Below are 27896 nucleotides of genomic sequence, written 5' to 3' on the forward strand. Positions count from 1 at the left end.
AATGTGATGAAGTTCACAAATATGCCTTATTATTCTCGAGATGAGAAATGAGGAGAACTTGTTTTTTTTGTTTTGTTTTCCTTCTTGAAGATGCACTAAACTCTCATTCTGGTAAAAGTGACAAAGAAAAGGGTATAGTACCTCATTTCCTTACATTCTTGTAAGAAATTGGTTATAAACGGAAAAGTTTACTTTTTATGTTTCTGTCCATAACTATTTATTTTAAGTGAGGCAGTGTCTTAGATATGTGAGCTACCAAAATGAGAGGTAGAGAGTAATGTGTATCAAATTATAAATAAATATTTTTTTCCCATATTATTTTTAACTAATGAATAGGCTACTCAAGCACCCTGTCATTGTGTTTGTGAAGTGTTGTTCTTCTTTAGAAGCAAATTCATGTTTACTTGTCATTTGTTAAATTACATCTTCCAATTTCATTACCAAGTACAGTACATGTTTTTCCTATAGGGAGAGAAATTAAATTAACTACCTCAGATCTCAAATTAATAGGTGCACAACAATTTGTCTTTGACAGTGCCATAGGAATAAACTGACAAACATAGTTAATCTTTTCTTTTATAAGAAAGGTTCATGTGTTGTATAGGCTTAAATGTTGACCAATAGAATACACATACAGTTTGAACCTGCTTTCATAGGTTTCAAGGATAAGGATTTATGGAAATCCTTCCTTTAGAGGATATTTTGTCATGAATTGTGATAGTCATTGCTTTGAACAAAGCTAAACAACAGTCAAAAAAAGGAAAAAGACAAAAGGATGATGTAAGAATGCTGCTTCAGGAATCTGGACTGGCTATTCATTGTTCACTCCAAATAAGGCCAAATTTGAATATTAATTTAAAAATCAATTAATTAGGCCATGGTAATCAATGTTGTTATTGATTGTTTACTACACATGTATACATACAAAGCAAACAGCTTTGCCACACCACAACCTACAGGAGACACTGGCCAATAGTTAGGATACAAGTTGTTTCCCAGAGTCCTACCCTTGACCAAGGTAGCCTACTGGCATTACAGCTGGAGTTGGTCCTCCAGCTCTGCACTGTGTCTGCTCAATAGACTATAAAAGAAAGGGTCTGCTCACTACTAGCTTATTTACGGCAATGGTTCTCAAAGTGGGGTCCAGGGACCCCCAAGAGTTCTCAGGTCCTTGAGGGGGTTTCCAGGGGGGCCCCTGCAAAATTGGTGAATACAGCACCAAAATCAATTTTAACCACTTTAACTCTATTTTATACTTCGGATATTCGAAAATAGCCAATCTACAAGCCCACAACGTGTGGCATTGCAGTGTGTTGTGAGCTTGTAGATCTGCTATTTTTGAAAAATATATTTTGTAACACAAATCTTTTATTATGGTGGTTCACAGCCAAATACATTTCAGTTTGGGAGTCTTTGACATGAAAAAGTTTGAGAACCACTACCTTAGGATTGGTTAAATGCAGAGGACAAATAAAGTAGGCTATATTAAATCAAATCAAATCATTCTACCTGGCCTGGTGTGGATGACGTCATCTTTGACACAAGAAGGGAGGGGACACGAGTGGTCCCATTGCCCGGAGGGATCTTGGCGCTGTGTGATTGGCTAGTTTGTTGGCCCGGTGGTCTCCGGGCTATGGGGCCTCAATGATTCAGTTGCTCCGCATCTCAGCAACAGCGTTGCCATGTCCGCTTATTATAAGCGACTTTTTTTGGATTGAATACTGTATTCAGAAGTTTGCAGAGCAAAAGCACATGGAAGTACAGTTTTACAATACAAGGTCAACTGAAATGGATTGTCCAGGAAAGCCGCAATGGCTTGTTTCAAATGGGATCCTCACATACTCAATTCATGGATGACAGACAGATATCACTAGGCTACTATGCAGAACATCATATTAACAGTTTAAAAGTAAGAAAATCAAAAAATATGTACAGTAAACAGTTCGAGGGGGGCTTGTTTTTCTGAAAAGTTGCTTGTAAATATTAGTAGTTTTGGGCTTGCTTCCTAATGTTGTTTAAAAGCAGTTCTCAAACATTTTCATGTCAAGGACCCCCAAATTAATATGTATTTGTGCAGGGACCCCCCATACAAGATTTGTGTTGTTAAATATTTCAAACATATTCCACATTTTTCACATTTTCTTCAAGACATTTTTTGAAAATAGCAGATCTACATCCCTTTAAACAAGCTCACAAGCTTGTGAGCTTGTTTAAAGGGATGTAGCTTAGTTTCTTCTTTTGGGCCTGTTTTCATAGACCTGGTTGCTTGTTTCTCTCGCAAACCTGGCAACACTGTCCGAATCTCAGCAGCCAGTAGCACTACACGCTCTGTCTGTCTGTTTGGAAAGTAACTGCAGCAAGTGGTCAATAAGAAGAATATAACATCAACTCTGCTGGCTGACTATTGGGTAATTAAAAAGTGACTATTCATTATCCAAGTATTGTACGCAGTACTTGCGGTGAATGTCAGTTTATAAATGTCTAATTATTGCCCAATTATGGGCTACTTGGTGGTAATTCATTCTTCTTTAAGTTTACTATTGTATTTACATAGTCTTGGCTACAGTGTTGCTCTAGTTTGCATGGTTTCTATATAGATATATATCCTATTGACATAATATAGACTGTTGTTGCTAGTTATTTCCAGTGGTGTAAAGTAACTAAGTACATTTACTCAAGCAGTACACTTTTGAGGATTTTTTACTTTACTGGAGTATTTCCCATTTTCAATACTTTTGCTTCTACTCCACTAGGCTACATCTTTAGAGGAAAATGTTGTACTTTTACTCTGCTACAATTATTTGACAGCTTCAGTTACTTACTTTGCAGATTTAGATTGTTACCACAAACATACATTAACTACTTCAAAAATAGTCGATCTACAAGCTCACACATTGTGAGCTTGTAGATCTGCTATTTTCAAAAGTTTTTTTAATACATCTTGAACTTGTGAAATGGGCCATTCTGCATATTGACTACTTTTACTTTTGGTACTACATGTACACTTTGATGCCAATACTTTTGTGCTTTTATTTTGATTACTGGACTTTTACATGTAACTAGTATTTCTACACTGCAGTATTTTTTTACTTAAGTCAAAAATGTGAGTAGGCTACTTGTTCCTGGTTGTTTCCATGTGAAGTAGACTACTGAGGTAGCCCTACAGTCTGAGAGCTCTTCCTATCGAGTAGCCTCGAGAGCAAAATTCTGAAATGTGCCTTTATCTATATGCCAGACCCGTTCCTAGGAGAGAGGGTATCAGATTCTACGCTGTAAGACAGGTGAATGAAAGCAAGCAATAATAATAATAATAGATGTTCTGCCAAAAGACATACAGTAGGCTACTTCATATCTATAGTAAAATGATTCTGATAAGTTTGAAGGAGACTTCAGTTTAGGGCTGTTGGCTGTTGCTGAGGTGGGAACTGGGAAGGAGTTATCTCTGTAGGAGTAGAACCACACACACTGCTTCTAACCTGACAGTCTGTGAGTCATGAGGTTCTTCCAGTGACTCCTCCAGACAGTGTGTGACCTTCAGGCGGTGGTGGAAGAAACTCACTTACTTAAGTAAAAGTATCAATACTGCATTGTAGAAACAACAGAATTCAAAATTTGCTTGAGTAAAATTGGAATTAAAATGTACTAAAAGTACCAAAAGTAGAAAGTACTCATTATGCAGAAGGTCCCATTTCACAAGTTTTCAAAGTATAAAATGTTTTTAAGAACATTGAAAATAGCAGATCTACAAGTTCATAGTGCATCGCATCACAACGCATTGTGAGCTTGTAGATCGTCTATTTTCAAATGGCCGAAATGTATATAGGGCTGAAGTGGTTAATGTATGTTTTGTAATATTGATCAAAGTCTATTAACAATATTTGCCTCTGAGATGTAGTGGAGTAGAAGTAAAAGTAATGACTAGAAAAAGTGCTCCTCGGAGCACAGGTCTCCGCCAGGTCAGGTAGGTTATTGTGGCCTCCTGGTGGCGCTATAATAGGCCAATGTTTAAAGGGTACCATTTGTTCTTAGGCCTTGCACGGCAATCGGACACTGCATTCATGGTTTGAGGCATTTTGTGCAACATTTCTTTTGCTAAATTAGACCTGCTGGTGGCGCTATAACAGGCCAATGTTAAAAGGGTGGCATTTGTTCCTCAACATAGTGTGAATGTGCGTGCAAAGTTTGACCGCAATCGGACGGTGCGTTCATGATTTGCGGAATTTTGTTCAAAACAAGCCACTACTGCAAAATGTAGATGTCAATCTTAGCCAATGAGGATGGAATATGAAAAATCAAACACATCTGTCTTGATCACATGACTATGGAGATCATGTGTACCGATTTGCGTGAAATTTGGATAAAATCGGAAGGAGTAATATAAAGAAATGTGTTTTACATAAGTCGGCCTCCTGGTGGCGCTATAAAAGGCAGATGGGAAAAATGCAGGGCAAAGGTTTTTCCTCTAGGGAGTGCGCATACAAAGTTTTACACAGATCGGTGCAGTAATAGGTAAAAACATGAATGGGCCTGTTATAGCGCCACCATGAGGCTGATTTGAAAATGTTCAAGTGGCATTTCTTCCTCGGCATAGTGGAAATATGCGTGCAAAATTTCACCGAAATTGCATGCTGTTTTCATGATTTGAGGCATTTTGTTGAAAATGGAGCACTCCTGCAAACTTTGGAAGCCATTTTTAGCCAATCAGGATGGAATATGAAAAATCTGAAAGAGAAGTTTTGTTTAATGACTATAAAGATACTGTGTACCGATTTGCGAGATTTTTGGACAAAATCTGTAGGAGTACTGTCAAAAAATATGTTTTGCACAAATCGGCCTCCTGGTGGCGCTATAAAAGGCCCATGTGAAAAATTTGGGGCAGAAGTTCGGAATTGGCATCCAGGGAGTGTGTGTGCACAGTTTCGCTGTGATCAAGCCAACGGTGGCGGAGATTAGCTGGTGACAGACGGACACACACACGGACACACACACGGACGGACGGACGGAGGGTAAAACATACTCTCTCGCCATGCCTTTCGGCCTGGCGGAGACAAAAATTGGAAATACTCCACTAAAGTAAAAAATACCTCAAAAGTGTACTTAAGTACAGTACTTGAGTAAATATACTTAGTTACTTTACACCACTGATAATAACAATAATAGTCATAATGGTAGTTTAAAATTATTCTGACATTAAGTTTCAATAGCGAGACTTCAGTTTAGAGTTGTTGCTGTTATCTCTGCAGGAGTGGTGCCACACTGTTTATAACCTGACAGTCTGTGAGTCATGAGCTTCTTCAGACAGTGTGTGACTTTCAGGGTCATACAGTGGTGGAAGAAGTACTCAGATATTTTACTTAAGTAAAAGTGCAAAAGTATTGGCATCAAAATATACTTAAAGTACCAAAAGTACAAACATGTTTGAAAATAGCAGCTCTACAAGCTTGCGACGCGTTGTGAGCTAAAATAGGGCTAAAGTGGTTAATGTATGTTTTATAATATAATAATTTATATCTGCAAAGTAACTAGCAGCTAAAGTTTTCAAATAGCTGTAGTGGAGTAAAAGTACAATATTTGCCTCTGAAGATGTAGTGGAGTAGAAGTAAAAGTATTGCAAATTGGAAATACTTTAGTAAAAGTAAAAAGTAACTAAAAATTGTACTTAAGTACTTGAGTACATGTACTTAGTTACTTTCCACCACTGGGGTCATATTGTACTGGGCTGGAGCCTGGGACCAGCTGACAGACTCTTGTTGAGCGCTCTACTGTAATAGACAAGAAAACCAGACAGAAACCCGCACCAGTGTCCCGCGGCGCCTTTAAATGTTTTGTAAGTTTTGGCTTCCCTAGCCTGGCATGGCCAGACTAATATGGCAATTTTGTTTTGCAATGGCAGATTTGTCTGGTTTCCAGGCTATGGCTTCCCCGAAGGAAGGTGTGAATGAATATAGGCCTTGTCTTGTCATTATGACAATTAGACTGGCTCCAAAAATAGAATAATGAATTGAGCACATATGATCATTTGACACCCAGCCATAGCACAACACTTATGGCTGATCAATGGAATACTGTGTGATACAGTATATGTAGGCATGTAGGCTATAATTGCTTTAAAACATAGTCACTTTTAAAGAACTTCACCAAGGTGAATGTGTGTAGACAACTAGACACATTTTCTTTTTGTGCCAAGCACTGTTGTATATTAAGCACCTAACTGTGCTGTGCTGTCTTTGTTTTTGGATATGAGTTATGTTAGAATTTAGAATTAAAGAATTAAAACTACTTGAATTCGTTTTTTGTGCACTCCGTTGCCTGATTCAATATAGGGGTGTTTTTGTCATTTTGTCGCCATAGAGCCCAATGAGTTATTCGCTCCAAATAGAGAGAGAGCATGTGTCTTTGTAATATTTTACCTAGTAGAGTATCTAGAGTAACTGTCCTGAAGAGGGCAATATTTAAGACAAAGCTGGGTGATATTGATAATATTGATATTATGAAATGGGACTAGATAATTGTCTTTCTTAGATTTTTGTTAGACTAATCTGTTATAGCTTGAATGTTGCCTTTTCCTGGTCTTCACCATTTAAATCCTGTAGGCCTACATTGTTGATCGTGTTCCCCCAGGGCCCAGGGGTCTATACTTGGTGATCGGCTATTTTAGCTGAATACGGGGACTAGGGTTCATGTGGTTAAAGGCTGCATTACAGTAATGATACAATTGTCTGCACTTATTGGGCTGTTCTAGCAGAAATGTCTTGTGAGAAATCTTCTCAAAGCACTAAAAGTAATCCCCAAAAATATTGAACGGCACACATACATACATACATACATACAGTAGTTCCTTGCCAAATCGATGTCGAGGATAGTGTTGGAGGCATTCTTCATAGTATGATACCTTTTGTTTTATGCCTGAGTATGGTGACGATTTAATCCATTTAGACCGGGAACGCATCTGTGTCATTTTAAGATTTCTTTGGCTGTTCAAAAATAGCAGGTATTCCAGCTCATAGCGTTGCACCGAGTGCCGCGCTATGAGCTTGTGGATCTTCTATTTTTGATTAGCCAAATAAATCTAAAATGACAGAGATGCATTCCCGGTCTTAATGGGTCAAGACAACCTGAGTCCCAACTGCCTGCTCTCTACTCTACAGCCATGGATTTTGCCACTTTGTGAACTTTGGCCCATTTCTCAGATTGTCACAAAGAGGTGAAATAAATTCCAGTGTGCCTTGGCGGCTCCCCCAATCTAATCCTTTGCTCAATTCTATTTTCTACTGGTAAATGACCAGAGATGTGAAAAACAAAAAGGCTAGAAAAAAAGTGGGGAGATTGGTCTCAAAATCCCAAATTCCAGAGAGACGCCCTGGAAAATCACAGCCATGAGTGAAATATTTTCATAGTCTAGTGAATGTTAGTTGTGTTTTGTATTATATCATTATACATCTCTTTTCTTTGTGAATTGAATTACATTGCCACAGTGACAAAACTGGGACAAAACCCAGCCTTGTTTTTATTAACTGTTCCTGTCAGTTACTAAGCATTGGGAAATGTATGAGTAGTTCCATACATCCACACAATTGTAAACACCTCAAACTCAGGAAATAGCGGTTGTTATCGGCTGACCCGCACAAAGCATAACAAGAAAAGAAAACAAGAAGTGCATCACTGGGCAGTCTGCTGGGAAAACAAAACAATAGTTGGATTTTTCCCATAATATTTTCCCCAATTTGCAAGACTTCAATTCAATCCACTTTTTGCTCCTCATCTGAAGGACAAAAGATGCCAGTCTCTTCTCTTTAGAGATGTTTATCCTTGAACTTGTGCTTACCATCTTCAATTGTGCTCCACGACTACTGTGTTTAGTCTGCATACTGTAGATCTGAAGACATTAAGCCCTACCCCCCTTAGGCCAGGGTCACTCTCGTCTCTGCAATAAGTCTGTTCGCTCAGCTTGTTGCATAACTCTGGCTGGCCCCTAGTATTGGCATCAAAATGTAAACCAAAAGTAAAAGTACTAAAATGTTTGAAAATAGCAGCTCTACAAGCTCGCGACGCGTTGTGAGCTTGTAGATCTGTTATTTTCTGATCTGTTAAGAGCCTATGGATAAAATAGGGCTAAAGTGGTTAATGTATGTTTTATAATATAATAATTTATATCTGCAAAGTAACTAGCAACAAAAGTTTTCAAATAACTGTAGTGGAGTAAAAGTACAATATTTGCTACCCCCCTTAGGCCAGGGTCACTCTCGTCTCTGCAATAAGTCTGTTCGCTCAGCTTGTTGCATAACTCTGGCTGGCCCCTAAAGACCCACGAGGGAGAGGGAAATAGACGATAGGATGTAGTGGTGTTTTTTGTTTCCCCATGTATTTTAATGGCTATTCCCACCAGTAATAATCAGTGGTGGAAAAAGTACTCACATGTTAATGTAGAAATACTCTGTTACAAGTAAAAGTCAGAAATTCAGAATTTACTTGAGTAAAAGTACAAAAGTATTGGTATCAAGATGTTCTTAAAGTACCAAAGTAGAAAGTACTCATTGTGCAGAATGTCCCGTTTCACAAGTTTTCAAATGTTTAAAATGTATACAAATATACAAGTATACAAGCTCACAATGCGTCACATCGCCACGCATTGTGAGCTTGTGGCTCAGCTATTGCATATAGGGCTGTTGCCGAAAGGCATATAGGGCTGAATGTAATTCTCTTACTGCATGAATCACAGTTACAGTGTTCTTCAATATTCATAGTAACTTCTCTATAGACATCACAAAGCTATTACTTACTATTACGATGTTACAGCTTGTCACAATTCAATAGGCATACGCTGACATCTAAGAATGAGCTACGGTGAATTGACAATCTAACTAGACAGTTTTGATGGGAATCTACAATCATGGGGATCATATCTGCTAGTATGTTTTCACTAATTCTGTGCTGCTAACATGGGTTCAGTCACTTTATAATGGAAACATAACATTATGACATAATGCTGTTAATCAGCAAAAATGGCAACTAGTTGATTTAGAAATTTTCCTACCCTTAAAGGGCGTTATTTCAACTTATTATAGTGGTTAAATGGAAGAAAGGAAGAAAATGTCAACAGCCCCTTACAGAGAGCATATTAGAACATTTCAGCCTGCACTGGATGTTTTCCCAGGTCCAGTGAATACACCTTTTCTCTAAAACTGTTCTCATCCCATTGAATGGGCCTTGTTATCACCGTTATCATCCCATATGGTCAGTAGGTCCCTACTGGCCTACCAGGAGGCTCTGGTAGGCCGTTATCAGCTACTCCTTTGGGTGATTCAATGTTAACGCATGTGCTGTCACGTGACCTGTCTTCTGATTGGTTGAAATGAAAGAACAGGAACTGTCCATTTCAACCAAAAAGGGCACAGAGTCACATCGAAATACAGCACAAAACCCCATTCCAGTGCCTGCCTTGGTGGTGTGCCTCGCTAATCATTAGACTTTCAGCTCCTGGGATCAAATCACGATGGAGGCGCGCCGTCTGAAGCAGGCTTGAGCCACCAGAGGCACGCCAAGTCCGCTTCAGCCGACTCAGCGCCGCCCGAGTTATGTCCCGAATCTCCCGATAGCGACAGAATCGTAAATCATGTTTTGAGGTGAGCGTTCGGCACAACTGCCAATCAAAGTGACTACTGGCCAATCCACTGCGCGTCTTTTCCGGGACTTGGGTCACGTGACAGCACATGCGTTAACATTGAATCATCCAAAGGAGTGGCTGATAACGGCCTACCAGAGCCTCCTGGTAGACCAGTAGGGACCTACTGACCATAGCTATGGGATGATAACGGTGAAAACAAGCGAAGAACGTGGGTATCGGCTGCCCCCTCTACAATGAGCTAGCGGGGTTGAGAAACTCCTTCAGCCACAGACGTATCATCGTCTGGTACAAGAGAGACTTGGTCAGTCCTTTGTGCCCCGTCAGACTACATAAAGCCTCCATATATATTCTGCTCTGTTCTTGGATTCATGACTCGATCAATGACTCAGGCATTAGGACTCACATTTGCATGTGGACTACTGGAATGTAAAGCACCTATATAAGCACCTGGTGTTGCTGGCTGACACTGTACCAACCTCATATCCACACACTGTCAATAGTCTGGCTGTACATATACATCCATTTATTGACAAAAGATGTATCATTACTGGTGATAGATTGCACATTTTACCTACACCTATATTATATATATATTATATATATATATTATATATATTTCATTACGCTAACCCAATCAGTCCAAGTGCAGATGGCTTGAACCTATTTATTTCCTTATTTGTATCTTTATTTAATTGTTCTACTCCTATTGTTATTCAAGACAGGGATCAATAAATGTCTATCTATTTATATCTAGTCTAAAGTATCTTGAATATTTTTGAATAACTAATCAAGCGTGAGTTATACTAATAGTTGCGTGCTATGTGTTGAGCACCAAAATAGCAGATCAACATTATGTGCACATGCATGGATGTGTGTGTAAGAACATGTGTGTGCACGTGGTCTTTGGCAGCCCTCTTCTTACCCAGGCACTGCAGAGGCCTGTTCAAACAGAACTGTAGCCAAAAGTACCTCCTAGGCTCCACTGGACAGGAAGTGGATTGTTTTGTTTCACAGGATAAGCTTCTGGGGCCAGGGCAGTTATGTCTCCCGCTTGTTCGGCGTTAGAGTCATCATGTCACTTTGTATTACAGTTTTTTACAGTTTTGCCATCTCTGGGGAGCACACCTGTGTAATTTTTTGTTTCATTGTTTTAACATTTCATACTTTAAAAAAAAATAAAATAGTGCATTAGCTGTTGGTGTGTGTGGAGATGTAAACAAGTGATGCCAGTCATAACATACCCTGCCTGCCTTTAAACCTGCCTTCAAATACCAGGGGAGTCTTGGCTTTCCTCCCTAGGTAGTGAGGTGGATCAGACCCCGTATGTTCTTTGAAAGACATTTGACTATTTATTGACGACCGCCAAGAAGTTTTTATGTCATTTCAAAATGTCTAAGCCTAAACTAATCTAAAAGGAAGTGTTTTCAAGCACCGTCCCTGTTGAACCCGCGTTCTCGTTTGAAACAGCTGATCCGCTGACTGCAGCGCACCTTGTTGTGAGGGTAGGCTGCGGCGGCGCAGTGATACTTGACACAAAAAATAGTAAAAAAATCCGAACTAACCCTTTAACATGATCTATGTGTTTGTGTATGTACAGTATGTTCTCACACTATCTAGTATCCTATGGCAACCAAGGTGGATCTTAAATGGGACCAATCTATCTCTAGGTTCAACTCAATGTAAAGCATCTGTTTTACTATTAGTATTCAAGACAATGTCTTCAGAGTTGCTATTTGCATACTGGCTGAAGTGGAGTTGGGGGCAGCGGCAGAATGATGTGAAAGTTTTGCCAGCAGCACAGAGAAGATGAATTTCCTCTGATAAGCGGGTGCTCCAGTGAAGGGTATTGCTGTCAAGGCTGTCTGGTAGAAAGTGGATGAGGTGGGGAGCCAAATGACACTGTGCACAGCTGCTCCCACGACCCAGCTCTCTCTACCTCATCCATCAGTTCCCGGTGCTACTAATAGTTAAGTTATACTTTGTCTTACGGCTGTGTCGCTTGCAAAAAATACTTTCAACCGAAGAAACTTAACGCACCACGTCAGAGTATTTTTCTGTACTGTAACAAAAGTGCTTCCGTTTAGTGTGTAAATATAGTATTTTATCTCTCTCTTGCACATGCACATGCACATGCACATGCACATGCACATGCACATGCACATGCACATGCACATGCACATGCACATGCACACGCACACGCACACGCACACGCACACGCACACGCACACGCACACGCACACGCACACGCACACACACACACGCGCACACACACACACACACACACACACACACGTTCAACATGCCCACAGGCCATGCATAGTACCCAACCCGGACCCTTTTCTCTGGATTGTCATGTAGTCATCTCTCTGGGATAATGGATATTCACTTTAATCTGATCATCTTTATTGATAACCTGCATAAATGTGAAACATTTTGTAATTTCCTTCCTTCCTTTCTTTTCATAAATGTTAATGTTAATTAATCAGCATAGAAATGAGGCCACTTGAGAGAGCAGCAGAGCACATACATTATAGAGAGCAGAACACTGTTTGTTTTGCTTTAGGAAACCACAGTTTCCAACAACCAACAGCTGTTCCAATTTCCCGGACACCTTTCCTCTCCATGCACTGAAAGAGTTTGAAACAAATAGGGCAGAGTTGGATAGAAGATGACTTGATGTCTTTTGTGCCACAGCAGTTCTGCCTTTCTCTTTGTCGCTCCATATAAAGGAAATAAGCTCCAGAGCTTGTCTCTCTCTATCATTCCTTGTGGTCTTTTCAACTCCTCCTGGGTGTCTGTCACCAGTACAACTACAAACTGATTTCAGGCTGTTGAAAAGAAGAAACAATAAGAAATATAGCTGCAAGCAGCGATAATACGGGGCCAGTGAATAGAGAGAGAGAGAGAGAGAGAGAGAGAGAGAGAGAGAGAGAGAGAGAGAGAGAGAGAGAGAGAGAGAGAGAGAGAGAGAGAGAGAGAGAGAGAGAGAGAGACGGATTAGATTGAAGAGAGAGAGAGACGGAATAGATTGAAGAGAGAGAGAGAGAGAGACGGAATAGATTGAAGAGAAAGAGAGAGAGAGAGAAACGGAATAGATTGAAGAGAAAGAGAGAGAGAGAGAGAGAGAGAGAGAGACATGGAAACGGAATAGATTGAAGAGAGAGAGAGACATGGAAACGGAATAGATTGAAGAGAGAGAGAGAGAAAGAGACATGGAAACGGAATAGATTGAAGAGAGAGAGAGAGAGAGAGAGAGAGAGAGAGAGAGAGAGACAGACATGGAAATGGAATAGATTGAAGAGAGAGAGAGAGAGAGAGAGAGAGAGAGAGAGAGAAAGAGACATGGAAACGGAATAGATTGAAGAGAGAGAGAGAGAGAGAGAGAGAGAGAGAGAGAGAGAGAGAGAGAGAGATGGAAACGGAATAGATTGAAGAGAGAGAGAGAGACATGGAAACGGAATAGATTGAAGAGAGATGGAAGCGGAATTGACATCTCAACCTATTGCCATTAACAGGAATCGAACCCTGAACCTTCGGATTGACAAGCTGCAACACTACCTATAGTGCTATAGCTTTGTACAGGCTGAGGTTGTCTGTTGAAGATAAAAGTGAACCAGTGAAAGCAGCCGATCTACAAGCTCAGAAACACGTTGCTATCTGAAAAGTTTTGAGATTGTAGATCGGCTATTTTCAGAATGAACTATGTCATACATTGAAAAGACATACTCTCAAATAAGCATTTCAGGTTATCTTTAACAATTGCACTTGCATTAATTGACACAATCATGTTGTGTGCAATGCAACTTAAATGAAGTCTGCATCAAGTGGGGCTTGAACTGGCAACCTTGAGGTTCTAAGGCACACACTTAAGCGAGAAGCCATTGGACCAACAGACCTGACCTGGTGAATATGAGAGAGAGAGAGAGAGAGAGAGAGAGAGAGAGAGAGAGAGAGAGAGAGAGAGAGAGAGAGAGAGAGAGAGTGAGTGAGTGAGTGAGTGAGTGAGTGAGTGAGTGAGAGAGAGAGAGAGAGAGATGGAAACGGAATAGATTGAAGAGAGAGAGAGACATGGAAACGGAATAGATTGAAGAGAGAGAGAGACATGGAAACGGAATAGATTGAAGGGAGAGAGGGAGAGAGCGAGAGAGACATGGAAACGGAATAGATTGAAGAGAGAGAGAGAGACTTGGAAACATAATAGATTGAAGAGAGATGGAAGCGGAATTGACATCTCAACCTATTGCCATTAACAGGAATCGAACCCTGAACCTTCGGATTGACAAGCTGCAACACTACCTATAGTGCTATAGCTTTGTACAGGCTGAGGTTGTCTGTTGAAGATAAAAGTGAACCAGTGAAAGCAGCCGATCTACAAGCTCAGAAACACGTTGCTATCTGAAAAGTTTTGAGATTGTAGATCGGCTATTTTCAGAATGAACTATGTCATACATTGAAAAGACATACTCTCAAATAAGCATTTCAGGTTATCTTTAACAATTGCACTTGCATTAATTGACACAATCATGTTGTGTGCAATGCAACTTAAATGAAGTCTGCATCAAGTGGGGCTTGAACTGGCAACCTTGAGGTTCTAAGGCACACACTTAAGCGAGAAGCCATTGGACCAACAGACCTGACCTGGTGAAAGCAACATGTGGTTTCACAGTGTCTGAATTAAATATTAGATTGTAATGTCTTAAAAAATTGCACATGCATTATTTGATGCAGTCATGTTTTGTGCGATGCAATTGAAAAGTGGAATGACCCACCTACAGACAGAGCCAGAGAAACAGACAGCTCAACCTATTGCCATTGACAGGAATCAAACTCTCAACCTTCGGACTCACAGAATGAGACACTACAAGTAGTGCTATAGCTTCATCCAGGCTGAAGTTGTCTGTTGAAGATCATACACTTTTGCCTTCTGTCATGAACCAAGCCCCTGTTTCACTAACACTAAGATCACTCGTTCACAAACCATTTACCAATAGAGAAATTGTATGTCTCCTCGAAACCGAAACCAGTGAAAGCAGCCGATCTACAAGCTCACAAAACGTTGCTATCTGAAAAGTTGTGAGATTGTAGATCGGATATTTTCACAATGAAGTACGTCATACATTGAAAAAACATCTCAAATAAGCATTTCATGTTATCTTTACCGTTTGCATATGTATTCATTGATACAGTCATGTTTTTTGCAATTCAACTTAAATGAGTCTGCATCAAGTGAGGCTTGAACCGGCAACCTTGCGGTCGTGAGGCACTCGCTTAAGGGAGAAGCCATTGGACCAACAGACAAGAACCTGTGAAAAAGGAGATCACACAGATGATACAGTTTCACGCAAATAGCTGAAAAATCCTGGGTTTAAGTGTTTTTCAAACTGCTCAAAATTGCAGACAATCTAAGGGCGGAGCTTACTGGTTAACGTGATACATGTGTTCCTCATGAGTCAAGGCACATGTGTAAGCAGGTTTAATGGCTGTCGGCCAAACGAGGCATGACTTTTGCCTGTTTAAAGTTTGCATTTAAAAAAAATCGCTATAGCGCCCCCCTTTGACCAATTGGAGTAAGATTGGTTTCAGTGATATTTGGAATGACCCTCAACATTACCGCAAAGTTTCAAAGAAATGTGAGTCTGCATGTATGTGTTAGGGGCAGATGAATAATTGTCATAAAACTGCAATATTCATTGGCTCATTAAAGCTTCATTTTTTCACTTATGGAAAATCTTTTGCATCAGTTTTTCGGCATAGGTTCAAAGTTCATGTGTAAAACGTTTCGTGCAGATTACTAAAAAATCCCAGGAGGAGATAGGTTTTAACTGTTTTTCATATTATTCAAAATGGTGGGAGATCTAAAGGTCAGAGGTCAAAAGTCAGAGTGTGAAAGTTGTTGATCATGAGTAGACGCATATGTATATTGAAGTTTCATGGCTGTAGGTCAAACAGGGCATGAGTTGTACCTGTTCAAAGTTGGCATTTTGCTATAGCGCCACCTTTTGACGAAAGATTGTGAGAATTATTTCTTGATAGTTTTTCATGACCATCTACCATATGGCCAAGTTTCGTAAAAAGCGTATGCACGGTTCAGCCAGAACTGCCAAAAGTGGCGGAAGAAAAAAGCCACCAACATTAAAACAGGTCCAGAGCTGAGAGCTCTGGCCCCGTAATAAGAGAAATTGCGAAGTTGTGCTCTGATTGTTTTTGGGACTGCATTAATCTATGAATCCCTGCTAATTTAAATCAAAGGTTCAACGACTTGTAAAAAGTTCTCTGTTTCCCCGCAGAGATGGCAGCCATTCGGAAGAAGCTGGTGATCGTGGGGGATGGAGCATGTGGGAAAACCTGTCTTCTCATCGTTTTCAGTAAAGACCAGTTCCCAGAGGTCTATGTGCCTACCGTGTTTGAGAACTACATCGCTGATATCGAGGTCGACGGAAAACAGGTTTGTGCAGGAGAAGAAATAATTACAATAATGCTGTGCACAGATTGTTGTAATGCAAATAGATATATATGGTCGATATATCTGGCATTATTTGAAAATTCTTTACAACATCTGTATCAGCAATTATGCAGTGTTTGGATTTAAACAGGCGAAAGTTTCAAAAATAGCAGACCTTTTTTTTAAACTTAAAAAAACCCCAAAACATTCAAAACATTGGTAATAGGACTCCAAAATCGGACCCAAAAACTTTGGCATCAGTTGGGCTATATTGTTGTATAGCCGGAATATAGTGATGTCAAAGTAGTTAAAAACTAAAAACTAAAAAAAACCTCTAGAATCAGCTCTGACAAGTGTCTGGACACAAATCATGCCTGTGTTTATGAATTTGTATGTGTGTTATGTCACACTGTATGACATCTTGCTTTGGATCTGTCTGAGTCATGGTCAGTCGGTCAGTGGGGGCCCATGCTGTCCAAGCCAGCAGATGGCCTGTTATGTCAAAGGGCTTTGTTCTCTCGCACTGACCTCCACTGCAGGATCACCACCACTTGGGCAAAAACAGGAAATGACTCTGCTCCCTGGCTTCCTGTTCAGACAGCAGAACAGGGATGTCTATCGACAATAACTCCCCCTCTCCACCCTCACCTCCCCAATATAAGATAAACGCCTCTCATTTCCTGCGCTGGAGAAGCCAGAAGGGTGCTGGGGGGTAGTGGGGGCTAGAAGGGGTCAACTGTTGTGTTCTGGACAGGAAATACAAACTTAGAGATCTATGCTTGGACCTCGGTCTAGATGGGGGGGATGATTGTGGTGGGAGATAAGAGGCTCCCATCGCGTGGCCCCTTTTCCAAGTTCACTGGGGAGACTGCAGCCCCCCTCAGAATTACCCACCCATCATGAGATGCAGCTGGATTACATTTGTGTTCTCAGTATACAATAATTTGAATGTTTTTTTCCCTCTCTGGGAGAAAAGGCGTTCTCTATCTCTCCCCTTCATTAGGTCGGGCAGCTTCTAAAAATAGCTCTGTTATTTTAAGTTTTGTTTTGGTTTCTCTATCTGTTGCTCTTTTCCTTCCAAGCGTCTGCAGTTTACAGTAAGTCCAGAGGGAACACAACTGCTCCCATTGCTCATGCCAAGAGAGGAGAGCTGCCTCGCCTCCACCACACTGCCTCTGCAACCCTCTATTTTTGGGAACGTTTGACTAATCCTTGTGCTCTGTGGGAATACCATGATCTACTGCATTGTCATTCTCTTCCAGCCCTGCTAAACTTTTTTTCCCCCCAAGATGTCTGTACAGTGTGAGTCACTTTAAAGGACCATAATGGTGGTCTGGCATGTTTAGCCCACTGACTATGACTCACGGTATACTCTACCTTACTGTTGTTGAACATTTTACAAAGCATGCTGACATGTGATGTGGAATAATTGCCAGAGTTTAATTTCAGCGATAAACCACCTTAAAACCATCTGTCTTTTGGTGTTAAAAAGTCATAGATGTTTGAAATTCATTCGTAAATCAATGATTACTCCATGGACTCTTTTTGTCTAGACAATCAATTTGTGCTTTTAATTGCATAAATTCAGCAATAATGTATATTTTACAAAGAATAATGCCCGCAGTGTTGATTACCTATCGCAAGCACGTTTCATGTCTCTATACTCAAGAGAAGAAAAAAGCCACCATGCTTTGATGTCTTGACTTCCTGTCTAGGTTTCGACCGCACCACAGCACTGACTGCTCTTGTTAAGGTCTTCAATGACATCCACTTAAATATAGATAGTGGCAGAATTACAGTCTTTAGTAGATCAGTAGATCTCAGTGCTGCATGGATATGGTCGACCACAATGTATTACTAGAAAACTGGGTGGGACTTTCTGGCACAATACTAAATTGGTTTGAATCATACTTAAAGGACAGGGACTAATTGTGTCTTTAAGTATAATTACACATCTAAGCAGACAAACACACAGTTCCCCAAGGCTCCAAATGTACATATCAATGGTGGTCAAGTAAACAGACAATGTAGTTGTTTTCGGGGCCAAGAAAGAACGATTACATATCAGTGTTCAGTCCAATCAGTAATGTCAAAAATCACAAGACAACCCTTGTCAGTAATCTTGGTGTAGTCATACCAGACCAGAAATTCAACAGCCACATTAACACAGTTACAAAGTCAGCATTTAATCACCAACAATATATCAAGGATGAACTCATTTAGACCTGAGGCCGATTCTAAAAACACCTTCTAAATCCTAACCAGATTTGTTATATGCATAAGAGGGTGGAAATGTCCAAAACTGCTACTTTTCAGGATTTAAATTCAAAAGTAGCAGTACAAGCTCAAAATGTGTCGCGTTTCGAGCTTGCGGATCTGCTACTTTTAATACTTTTGTATGACGCTGTAGTATGATCAAGTAGGGCATTCATTTCTGAAAAAACACAAAAAGTTTGACAATGGAGATAAGAGGTTTCTGCCAGACACGATATATGTATATATATACAACGATATATAGTAACAACTAAAATGACACAGATTCTTTCCCGGATTTAAAGGTATCACAACGTATATAGGCTTTCCAGGTCTTAATGGCTTAAAAGACTTATGTCTCAGCAGGAATTGGAAAAACGTGTCCATGCATTCATCTTCAGTAGACTTGACTATTGTAATGGTGCAGGTCTCCCTAAAAAGACAGCTGCAGTTGATTCAGAATGCTGCTGCTTGAGTCCTTACTAATATAATACCAAGAAGTGGATCATACAAATTCCAGTTCTCAAATCTTTATATTGTCTTCCAGTCCGTGAACGAATTGATTTCAGTAGTTGGTTTATAAAGCAAAAGCATTTCATGGTTTAGGGCCAAAATAAATGGATGGTCTTGTGATACATCATGAATCGTCCAGACTTCTCAGGTCGTCTGCTTTCTGAACCCATTGCCAGAAATAAATCTGGAGAAGCAGCAGTCAGTTTTTATGCAGCACATATCTGGAACAAACTTCCAGTAAACTGCATGACTGCTACAACTCAAGTGATTTTAAAGCTAAAGGCCTTTCTGTTTGCTGCTGCCTTTTACTGAGATTTGTTGTTAATCATTTCTTCTTCACTGTAATTGTATTCTCTTATCTTACTGTTTTATTTTAACTTTACCTTTTATAATGTGTTTCTTTTGCACTGTCTTAATGATCTGTGTCTTAATGTCTCTTAATGTTTTGTGTACAGCACTTTGTTATTGTGCTATACAAATAAACTTGCTTTTCCTTGGGAATGTGGGCAGTAAAGTATACCATGAGTCAATGAGCTAAACATTACAGACAACCAGTATGGTACTTTAACTACAGTGGCTACAATGCTGCAGTTTGCACTTCCTTAGGAACAGGAGGTATCCGGTGTGATGCTCTCTAATAATATACCCATTTCCCGAACATAATAAATGAATCAACTAGGGATTGATTATATAAGGCCGGTCCTCATGCTCGTTTCCAGATAAGATGCTATTAGATGTGTCTGTTTGTTCAGAGCTGCAGGACCCAACAAACGTGTGTTTGGGAAGCGATGTTTTGATTCCATCCTCATATAACCTAACATCTCCAAACATATCTTATATCAAAGGTGGAACACAGCACAATTGTAGTGATGTCAGTACTATTCACACTTGCTGTCCATACAGTATAACTATGTTTCAGTATTCTGGTGCTTATTTAATTGCCCTTAAAGAAAATATAGTTCTAGCACTGGTGTTCCAAAAAGTCCACTGTAAAAGAGAACTCTTCAACCCAGTTATTTGTAGCACAATAATAGGCATGGAATGAGGAATGAGTCTCAGCACTCACTGTGGGGGAATAAACTGCTTCGTTATTATCAACTGAGCTGAGAGCTATCCGGCTGGTGATCCGGCTGGTGATTATTTGTTTATGTAATGGAAACAATGGACAATTATACTCTTCATCCAGTGTGGATAAGTGCCCATATTCTTTTTTTTCTTTTGTTGCTGTGGTCTTTTGGCAGGTGCACAGGAAACAATTACTAATCAATTGCATAACAGCAATAATGTTAGATTTTTGCATCATTGCAAGTTAATAGGAACAATAGATATTCAACTTCAATTTCACTTCATTGTCATATCATAAATGTACATGCGTAAAAGAGTGGGTGAATTATTTTGTGCAAGCTTCTAAAAATATCAAATATCAAAAAACAATTATCAAATATACATACTTTCATGTAAGTGTGTCATATCCGCCATTTTGCCAAGGGTGAGGAATAACATGCACAGAATGAACTGTTCATTCATTATGCCTGCTTCCTAATCACATGGGTTACATTTATCCCCTGTATTGGTTGGATTTGTTCCAGGTGGAGTTGGCACTGTGGGATACCGCAGGCCAAGAGGACTATGACAGGTTGAGGCCTCTCTCCTACCCAGACACAGATGTTATCCTCATGTGTTTCTCTATTGACAGCCCTGACAGTTTAGGTAAGGGACAAGTGACACATTCTATCCTTTGACACCTGTACTCAAAGAAAGGACCCTTTTGCTGATGATTTTAACGTGAACCTGTCCAGTTCATATGGGTGCATTCATTGCATTTTCATCTCTCAGAAAACATCCCTGAGAAGTGGACGCCCGAGGTGAGACACTTCTGTCCCACTGTTCCAGCCATCCTGGTGGGTAACAAGAAGGACCTGAGGAATGACGAGCACACAAGGAGAGAACTGGCCAAGATGAAGCAGGTACCCAAACTAGGGGCTTGGCACTATATCAATATTACCGTAATTTTCGCACTATAAGCCGCACCTGAATATAAGCCGCAGCAGCTAAATTGAATGATTTGTACATATATAAGCCGCACCGTTATATAAGCCGCAGGGTCGAAAAAATTGAAGAAAGTCGCGGCTTATAGTCCGAAATTTACGGTATATTGATTATATTGACGCTTTTTTTAAAAAGAAAATACAAATCTGAGGCATGCCCTCCTTTCCCCTTTTAAAGGAACACTTTTAAACCTTATTGTTGTATAATTGGTCCCCCTCACTAATGCTCATTACATGATGTTACTATCTCTGTCTACTTGCTCTGCATCTTAGAGATGGGCTGTTGACAGTTCAGAAACCTGCCTAGTGCCTACCAATGTGGGGATTCAAGCTAATAGAAATTACAGCCTTAAAATTAAAGCCTCTGAAATTGTGTTTGAAATTAACAGCAATTATGTCGTTAGGCACAATTTTGAGTCTATACCTTTGAGTACGTACACAGAAATGGCACCTTAGTGAGCATTATTGATGAGGACGCAAGTAGCGTTAAAACCGCTAGTTTGAGCAACTTGCCCACGCCACCAGTCACTCAGATTTTCCACGATTCAATGCTACTTTTTGCGGACAAATAAGGTTAGGTTTAGGCATAATTCTACTGAGGTTAAGGTTAGGAATATGGTTAGGTTTAGGCATAATTTGACTGAGGTTAAGGTTAGGAATAAGGTTAGGTTGAGGCAATGAGGCATAGTTGCAAAAATGCTATGAAGAAGTTCAACGAGGCAGAACTGTCAATCACAGCGACTACTGGCCAATCCTTACCGGGTCTTGCTCAAACTAGCGGTACTAACGCCAGTCGCGATTAAGACCCATACAGTATAGGGAGATGATTTCGAAAAACTATTCTCCTTTCCTGGCTATGTAACTTATATAATATGGCTGGCTTAAGGGAACATGTCCACACCACCCACAAACACTGTAACACTAACTGCCCATTCAGTCAGAGAATGTCATAGAATGTCCCTATCATGTTCGTCTGTCTCTTTCATAGAATAGCAGAACATGCCACTGTCACCTATTCTGTCTGTCTCCACGTTCAGCTAGTAGGAATAATGTTGAGCATGCCCTCTGACCCTCTCAGAGCCCGCTGTCAGCTTTTTCTTTCTCTGCACACCAGGAAATGTGTGACAAAGAGTAGCCTAAAGTCATCATTTCAGCTGTTTAGGATTTACATGTTCAGGCTGACATTGTTGTTCATTTAACATGTTCATGCTATATTGCAGATGAGTATAGTACTATAGTTGTGTTATTGTCAAGCCTCTGTGTATTCAGGGTCCAACCTCTTGTGCAGATGGTAGATTTTATATATTTATTTTAGGACACTGTAATCATGGAAACAAATACTGTACATCTTGTATATGAAAAAAATCACATTCAAGTGAATGTTCATCAGGTTTTATGACAATATCATATTGAGTCATGTTTTATCTCTGTCTTATGTCATGGTATTTGTTCAGGAGCCTGTTAAGCCAGAGGAGGGCAGAGACATGGCCAATCGGATTGGTGCCTTTGGCTACTTGGAGTGCTCCGCCAAAACCAAAGATGGTGTCCGGGACGTGTTTGAGATGGCCACCAGGGCAGCACTGCAGGTCCGAAGGCAAAAGAGGAAGGGCTGCCTGCTGTTGTGAGAGGCTAGCCAATGGTCAAGCCAGTCTCCTCGATAGCCGCTGACCAACGGAAAGGAAAAAAGTAACCTACGCGAAAAGGACTGACCTTTCACCAAACGGCATCTTCGTACTGTATCTCACATTTTACGCTGTGACGGCCTTTGGGCCTGGTCAATGCTTCATGTCCCTCTGGCTCCCCCTCTGGCTGATTTCCACCCAGCCTGACCGACATAATGTATATGTATGTAAGAGGCCAGTTTGGGGTCTCACTCACTGAGGTAGCCTGATATCTCAGTTCTTTGTTTTGCTGTTTGTGGGGTTTTTGCACTAGCAACACTATTGACTCTATTGACATGTTTTTTTATCCTTCTTTTGCTTTCCCAAAATGAACTTTATTATTTCCCTGCCTTGACTGTGTGGTCTTAACAACTGGGAACCTGTCTGGTTTTTAGACCAGTGTTTTTAAAGGGATCTATGATATCAAATCAAAGATGTTTGTCCTGATGAAGGTCATCAAACGTTGATTTGATAAAGAGCATCCTTTTTTGCAAGTTCCAGACAGTGTGCGGGACCTTTTTCTTTGACTTGATATCATAGATCCCTTTCTGAACATTTGGACCTTCCTGGTTGTCCTACACACCTGTCACTAACGTTTGAGGTGTGCATCAGCCTTCTTTTAAAAGATCTGTGTTTGACTGAAATGTGTCACATTAGCTTGGACTACTGGTCTGAGTTCTGCTCACGGTTGATATGTTACTGTACAAATTGTTTGGAGGCCCACAGTATCTGTTTATTTTCTATAGTGAGGTTGCCTTGGTTGGGGAACAGAGTAAGTGCTATTCATGAGGGGATGATTGTAACTAGGTAGCTTTTGTCATTTTGGTTGTCAGTCTGGCTGTAACATTTGCCATTTCCTGTTGGATACAGTGGTTCCTGATTATGAGGGCTTTCTGAGTTTTTGTCTTAGCTGGTTTGTTCTTCTTGTGTGCTGTTCATGGGGACAACACACAAGAATCAATTGTCTCTACATATAATTTAGTTAGGCCAGTCAACTTTTCCCATTGCAAGTGGGGTTTTAGTGCATAAGTAGCCTACACACATGAAGACCAGGGCTGAGTTAGTTATTTATGTAGTAAGCTGTGGAGAGGGGGTCTGCTTGGTTTTCTGTTCTCTACTAGCCTAGCATTATCGGTGTAGTTTTGTTGAGCAGACGTTTCGACATAAATCATGGAGCCTAAACACAAGAACCTCATGCTGGCTGAGCCAGAACACTTTATTAAGGGAGATTTGGCAGTACATTTGGGCTGGTGGAAGTCTGGGGGAGTTCCTAAAAAGGCTAAACATTTGGAAGCTGAGTCACACGTTGCTGATCTAGCAAGCATGCAGCTTACTGGTGGTGATCTGTCATTTTAACAAGATACTGTATGGAGTTACTGAAAGAAAAGGCCCAGATTTAGCCTGACAGAAGCTACAGAGAATGACTGTGATAGCTTACACCTCATATTTAAATGAAAACACTCATGCTGTTGATGTGCGTGCATTTCAGTTCATTGTTAAAGGTTAACATAGTCTATAGAAACATTTCGATACAACCCATGTTGACAGAACAAAATCCCCCCTTTTGGCCATTCTTTTAGTGTTCTGTTCCTACAATTCTCATGATGTATTATGTGTAACTTGCTACCATTACCTGATTCATATTTTCTGAAGTCAAGAACACTATTCTATTAAGCCCTTTGAGACTGTAAAAGTGAATCAAACTTGACTTATTTTACCATGAACACACTGCAAACATGGACAATGTCGCGGCTACCAAGGGTAGGGGTTAAAAAAGGAAGCAAGGGTTGTATTTTTCACGTTCAGCGATTGTACCTTAGTGACATCACTGGAGTAAACGTTTAAGCACACCTTCGGCAGTATTTAGAAGACACAGACGACTGCTCAGTATTATGGCGGTGAATGGATCTATCCCTACAACAAATATATAGCAGTAAAGGGGACGTGATGGTTTTTTCCCTTTTGATATTTGTGTCGGTTTTTCTAAAATAAGCTTTGTGTGGACCTCCCTTTTGTTATATGCTCACTGTCATTGGTCAAACAAACAAACAAACAGGAGAATGGTGGATTTAAAAAAAACAGTTAACAGTTTTGAAGTAGGAAAAAGGGCTAAAGATGGACTTGGTGTATTATATTATGTGGATGGTTTAAGCTCCTTATCGTTTCGTTTTTGTAATCATTTTTTCAAAAGTAAATTTTCTTAACGCATTTCTGTATTGTTTTTGCAATGCATTTACAGAACCCTGTAACTCTCTGAAACCACCTAATGAAAGCGCTGACTGTACTGTCCATCTCAAATGAGGTGCCCCCAGCCCGTAGGAGAACGTACAGCGACAAAGATCACCCTCCCTGTCCAGCTTCCCTCCCCAGAACATGGCCAATTGTGTTTACTTTGTATATAGACGGTGGATTCAAACCCCCTGACTGGTGGTGGACAGGCACTTTATGTTTACCACTGTGCCACCAGAGTGCCATCATTTTTCCCCTTCTTGAGCTGAATCAATCCAGATGCACTAAAAGCCTTTCTCCGGCAGCAGAGGAAGGTATAGTCTATAGTGATGTTTATCTTGAGTGACAGGATGATCACAGCTAGGTAGATGTAACAATGTCCACGCGTCCGTCATACCTCCATCACCATTACCACCGACTGCAAGGTTAATCATTAAGTTGAGAGCTTTTAATGCATCTACTGTTGAAAGTGGGTACTGTGAGTGGTTTCCTCCTGTGATGAACAGTGAGACAAAGGTATAGAGGTATTTTTTTTTACGACTGATGGCTTTGAAAAGTTGAAAAGCAATTTTCAAAACAGGATTGCAAAGTGCTCCTTCTACGCCTCCCTTTCCTACAGCAAAGAACAGACCACTCTCCCTTTTTTTAAACACAGCATGTGTTTTGTCTGCAAAGAGACATGTTTGCAAAGCACTCTTCTTGATAAAATTGACATTTTTCATGAACGAGTCCATAACATCTGACAGTTCAGCGTTAATTCAGCACTTCTGGAGCCACAGCCTTTTCAAGTGCAAGTAGTCCACTTTTGTGTTGTGTAAATATATATAAAAAAACATTATTTGTGTAAATATATATAAAAAAACATTATTTACTATGATATATATTGGATTCATTCAACTCCGGCCTAGGGGTCACGGACCCCATGTTGAATACCCATGTGTTAGGCTGTAAGAGCCAGTGTCTCTTTTGTTTTCATTTTGTTCTCCTTGCACATACCCTGTGCTGTAGCCTTGTGTTTGTCAGAACGATTGAGCGGAGGGCATCTGTTGTACTGCAGCTCATTTTACACTGTGTTGTTGTGAAACCTGAGCCTAGCTATAACTTAAGGCTTCCTGTGCTCTTCACACCTTGCCGCGCCCACAGCAAATGGTTTCTTGTCTCTTTTTGGACAGAAAGCACCACATCTGTTTCCATGTGTTCATAACAAATGTCTGTTGATAGCTATATCACAGACTTTTACCTATCTCTGCTACTGCTACAGTGCTACATGATCATGCCAACTGACAAATGCCCCCTCCCATCTGATTATTGGACATAATAACACATCACAACCGTCCTTAACCACTTTCAACCTGGCAACCATATTTTGGACATGTCATTATAGATAGCTCATCTACATGCTCACAACGTGTTGCGCGTTGTGAGCTTGTAGATCGGCTATTTTGATTATTCGTCATTTGATAAATTGTATACAGCTTAAGTGATTAATCCAGGTGGGTTTATTAGTCCTGACTCCTGGCCATTCGAGACAAAAGCCATAATGACTGAACTATGCACAATGGCTGTTCGGACCAGCAGGGACACAGCTGAAGCAGTAATTACTTGAAGGGCAGAGGCTTGATGAAGCGTCCCTTGTTATTGTGGGTGAGTAAGTGAGCAAGCTTACTTCATCCTCCTGGGCTACAGTGACAATGTGCAAGCTGTGGGTCTGTTGGACATTTCAGCCCAGTCGAAGAAATCCTGTCCCGTCCAGATAGTTGGCCTGAGGATGTACTGTAGATGTAGTCAGGCAACATTCTTGGCATCTAGACCCCGCTGAGAGAAGCCAATCTTTTGTTTGCTTTTCTCCCAGTGCCTTCTCTCCTGGCAACCCATGTGCCTTTTGGCACAGAGCAGATAGTTGCTACATGCCAACCTGGTGATGTGCCTCAGACTGACATTTCAGACATGTTTCGCAAAGATCAATTCCACATGAATTCCTGTAATACTGGAACAAGTCAGACTGGACAACGCAAGAAGTGCATGGGGTTTCTTGAGCTTCTGTCATTGTTACATGCACACAGTGTTATCATCCCCCCAAAACATGACTGAACTAGAAATATTTTTCATTAATTTGATCACATTTTCAGGGCTGTTTGCCCCACAGGATATCAAATGTTTTTAGGAACCAACTAACTATTTAAAAACCACTCCATTTTGTCTTTACTTTTGCTGGAACACCTCAAATCAATGTTCTTAGATGGAGCTTTTGTCTTAATGTCAAAAGCTCAGAAGTGTGCTGTTGATTAAGCTGCATTTTGATATTGAGCTCATTGCTGTTTATTATCTATTTCACTCAACACAATTTTCTTTAGTTGTCATGTCAATGGCACTTAAGGTCATTTACAACTTTGTTTTAAAAACAGAACTGTCCTATAGTAGCTTTTGGAGACATGGCAGAGCTCATTGATCCTATTTTTTGCTGTTATGCATCCTATCAGAATATCCCCATTGTGAACATGACTTGAAAATATAATGGCTTGGAATACAATGCTTGAAAGGCCCAGTGACTGTCCTCTTTCGCTCAGACTCTTCATGCATTCCTCTTCTGTTGCTCATCTACCCACATGTCTACATGTATTTACTGTGTCTTGTGGTTAGTCCGTAGGAGGGTAGATGTTGTGATATTTGTTGACAACAATATGAATGTTGCATTGTAAGTGTATGGTATTTCATTATACCAGCAAAGGAAGTAGAGCTGCTGGCTAGGTCACTATATTTATGTGGTTCTATCAAGTAGTCATTCATTTCATTTTATAATATACAGTCTGATGCCCTCTACTGGCCAAACAGATGAACATAATCCAGAGTTAGATGTTCCTATGCCTTACACAATAACGTTTTCAGGGCAGTGTTTGCAAATACAAAAACAAGTACCAGAGTGATACTCTCATTACCTCAAGTAACCTCTTTATGGATATAGCGTGTTTTAAGCTGTAGATTATGCGCATCAGTGTCAACAATGAGCACACTATGAAAGCATAGTAAATTGTCCTGTGACATGATGTTCAAGATTCAAGAATCTTGCCAAGTTGAAAAGCCAATGATTTCTAGGCAAATTAAAGGAGCGCAATCATATATGCAGT

At 40.3% G+C, this 27896-nt stretch overlaps 2 protein-coding genes across 2 annotated transcripts in view; both read left to right on the forward strand.

The window, feature by feature from the left end:
* ppm1j (protein phosphatase, Mg2+/Mn2+ dependent, 1J) overlaps nucleotides 1-315 on the forward strand; it is a 24063-nt gene extending 23748 nt beyond the window's left edge. Inside the window, exon 10 of the mRNA XM_080423180.1 lies at nucleotides 1-315. This exon is cut by the window's left edge and continues 1207 nt beyond it. The gene's annotated coding sequence lies outside the window, so the exon portion shown is untranslated.
* Nucleotides 316-2283: 1968 nt separating this feature from the next.
* On the forward strand, nucleotides 2284-26957 carry LOC308080742 (transforming protein RhoA-like). The gene is made up of 5 exons (XM_080422700.1): nucleotides 2284-2408; nucleotides 15913-16070; nucleotides 20423-20543; nucleotides 20670-20800; nucleotides 22336-26957. Exons 2-5 carry the CDS (start codon nucleotides 15915-15917, stop codon nucleotides 22504-22506), a joined length of 579 nt encoding a protein of 192 aa, XP_080278826.1. The 5' UTR covers nucleotides 2284-2408; nucleotides 15913-15914; the 3' UTR covers nucleotides 22507-26957.
* Nucleotides 26958-27896: the final 939 nt, after the last annotated feature.

This window comes from Gymnoscopelus braueri, assembly GCF_963280865.1.
Source record: "Gymnoscopelus braueri genome assembly, chromosome: 3".
Lineage (NCBI taxonomy): Eukaryota > Metazoa > Chordata > Actinopteri > Myctophiformes > Myctophidae > Gymnoscopelus > Gymnoscopelus braueri.